Source organism: Nicotiana attenuata, unplaced genomic scaffold (genome assembly GCF_001879085.1).
Source record: "Nicotiana attenuata strain UT unplaced genomic scaffold, NIATTr2, whole genome shotgun sequence".
NCBI classification, from domain to species: Eukaryota; Viridiplantae; Streptophyta; class Magnoliopsida; order Solanales; family Solanaceae; genus Nicotiana; species Nicotiana attenuata.
In genome coordinates, this window is record NW_017673069.1 from 97,397 (window position 1) to 99,941 (window position 2,545).

The 2,545-nt window shown below is 41.2% G+C and overlaps 1 protein-coding gene across 1 annotated transcript; it reads left to right on the forward strand.

Annotated features, from left to right (window-relative positions):
- The first annotated feature begins 970 nt into the window (after window positions 1-970).
- On the forward strand, window positions 971-1,772 carry LOC109215359. The gene is made up of 2 exons (XM_019379408.1): window positions 971-1,255; window positions 1,338-1,772. The coding sequence occupies exons 1-2, from the start codon at window positions 971-973 to the stop codon at window positions 1,770-1,772; spliced, it is 720 nt and encodes a 239-aa protein (XP_019234953.1).
- The last annotated feature ends 773 nt before the right edge of the window (window positions 1,773-2,545 follow it).

Genomic DNA, 2,545 nt, shown 5'->3' on the forward strand with positions numbered 1-2,545 from the left:
GTTTTCAGTGTAGGGCTTTGTGCTCGCTTTCAGGCCAATCCTAAGGAATCCCACTTGACTGCTGTCAAGAGGATACTGAGATATTGGAAAGGCACTACTAATCTTTGTCTTTGGTACCCTTAAGGTAGTAACTTTAATCTAGTAGGATATGCTGATGCTGACTATGCAGGTTTCCTTGTGGATAGGAAAAGAACCTCAGGTATGGCTCATTTTCTTGGCTCATGTCTAGTATCATGGGCCACTAAAAAGTAGAATTCAGTGCCCTTATCCACTGCTGAGGCTGAGTATGTTGTTGCTGCCTCTTGTTGTGCCCAACTGCTGTGGATCAAGCAGCAGCTAATGGATTTTGGCATTGAAATTTGTTTCATCCCTATTTTCTGTGATAACACTAGTGCTATAAGTATGACAAAGAACCCAGTTCATCATAAGAGGACTAATCACATAGATGTTAGACATCATTTCTTAAGGGACAACTATGAGAAAGGATTGATTACTACAGAATTCTGTGCTACTGATAAACAAATTGCTGACATCTTTACTAAAGCACTGAGTAGAGAAAGCTTTGAGAGGAACATGTTAGAATTAGGGATGATTAAGATAACCTAATGGGACCAATTCAGAATGCACAATGAAAAAAAATTGGAAAAATTTTTAAAAAAAAATTGGCTAGTAAATCTGGAACTTGTGTAAATATCCTGATTAATTTTTACTCAGTCTCATACTGTAAATAGTATACTCTTGTGACTTGTATTGATATGACTCACTAATCTCTAACGGAATTTTCTCTATTTTGGTAAATTGAGGCATGATCAAGAGAATTCTAAATGAAGAAACTGGTTCATCAGTATTAGTTCATTTGAATGACAAGGTTGTTTTCTATGCTCTGTACAATTAGAAAATTAAATATTTAAATCATGAGCAGAGTCCTACCAAAGTTCAACTCTCAAACTTTCTCAAGCAATAAGTTGTAATGTCGAACCCCCAAGATAACCCTGGAACTCCTCCACAACCTACTCCCTCTGATTCATCCACCCATCCTCCACCTAGCACTACCCCTCAACCTAGGAGAAGGCGAGTAAAAATGCTTGCTCGCAAAAAGGTGGCATTTGGTGCTTTATCAAAGAAATTGAACGAGAAACTAAAGGCAAGTCAGGACCAAGATTCTAACTCTGATTCTGATTCGTACATATCTACTAGTGAGGGAGAAGGACCTGGGTCTTTTGACTCGGAGAAGGCTAAAAAATCCCCTTCTAAGGTAAGTTCTTCTTTGACTGAAAATTTAGAAAATAGGTTCGTCTTGGTCGGGCCTATCAGGGATGTGGAAATACCTAAGTTAGGAAGGAGTGGAGGTAAAAAGAAAATTGAAAAAAGAAAAAGAGAGGGAGGGTGGATGTGGTGGTGTAAGGGGAAAAGGGAAAGGAGTGGCTGATTCCTCACCCACTTCTGAATTGCATGTACCAGCTATTTGTGGGGTTGCTCAGGAAACTGTGGAAAAAAGTGGCAAGAAGTCAGGGGGAAGTGGTTCAGGGGAGGCTGCTGAGGGGTTAGTTGATTTAAGTTCACAGGGAGATGAACCTGGTTCATCAATTGAAGAAACCCTAGCAGACCTTTTGAAAAAGGTAGGAGCAAGTTATTATCCAAAGAAGAGGAGAACTCCAACACCAAAAGCCCCCTGCACTGCTAAACCTTCCAAGAAACGAAAGGCCTCCTCCCCAACAACTATTGAAATTCCTTTGCCAAGCGGAAGAGCCACAAGGAGTAGAGTGAAATAGGTTGAGAGTGACTTTCGAAAAGCTTTGGCTAAAAGAAAGAGAAAGAGGATGGACAAAGGAAAGGGTAAGGTTGCAGAGTCCTCTGAAGCTGTTGTTGCTGAGGAGATGGAACAGGTCCATCAGGAGAAAGATAAACCAGTGGAGGTTCAGACCCCCAAACCCAAGAAGTCTTCATCCGTGTCTAAGACTGTTGAGCCTGCATTGGCCAAGAGGATAAGGTCTACAATGAAAACCAAACAAGTTACAATCTCTGAAGTTGAGGAATAGAGTGGAGAAGAAGAGAATGAGTCTGAGGGTGAACAAGACAAGTTAGCCATGTTTGGCAAAAGAAAAATTCTGAAGGGAAGATTGCTGAAAGATTTGGTGGAACCAGGAATGGTTCGTTTGGTTGACACCCTTGCTGCTCAGGGCTGGAAAGACATGGTCCTTCAGATGGATGGGAGATTGGCAAGAAATGAAATCATTGAATTCATGGTGAATGCTGAGGTCAAAGATGGCAGAGTTATAAGCAAATTCAAAGGAGTCCAAGTGACCTTCGATGCAGAGAAGCTGGGAGACATTCTTGACATCATTGCTGAGGGATATGATGACTATACTAGGCAAAGATGGCCTAGTATGGATTCCCTTCCTTCTGCCCTTGAAATCACTAGGAGATTCTGTGATGTTAAAGAAGTGAATGAGGCCAAGTTTATGCACAAAAGTGAAATGAAGCCACAGCACAAAATCATTTTTGAGTTTGTCAACAAGTACCTACTGCCCAGGCAGGAGAGAAG

What these genes read in the sequence shown, in the direction of transcription:
- LOC109215359 (XM_019379408.1), top strand. Translation starts at nt 971, where the DNA reads ATGTCGAACCCCCAAGATAACCCTGGAACTCCTCCACAACCTACTCCC. An exon ending in CTAAAAAATCCCCTTCTAAG is followed by an intron (nt 1,256 to 1,337) that starts GTAAGTTCTTCT and finishes TACCTAAGTTAG; the next exon opens with GAAGGAGTGGAGGTAAAAAG.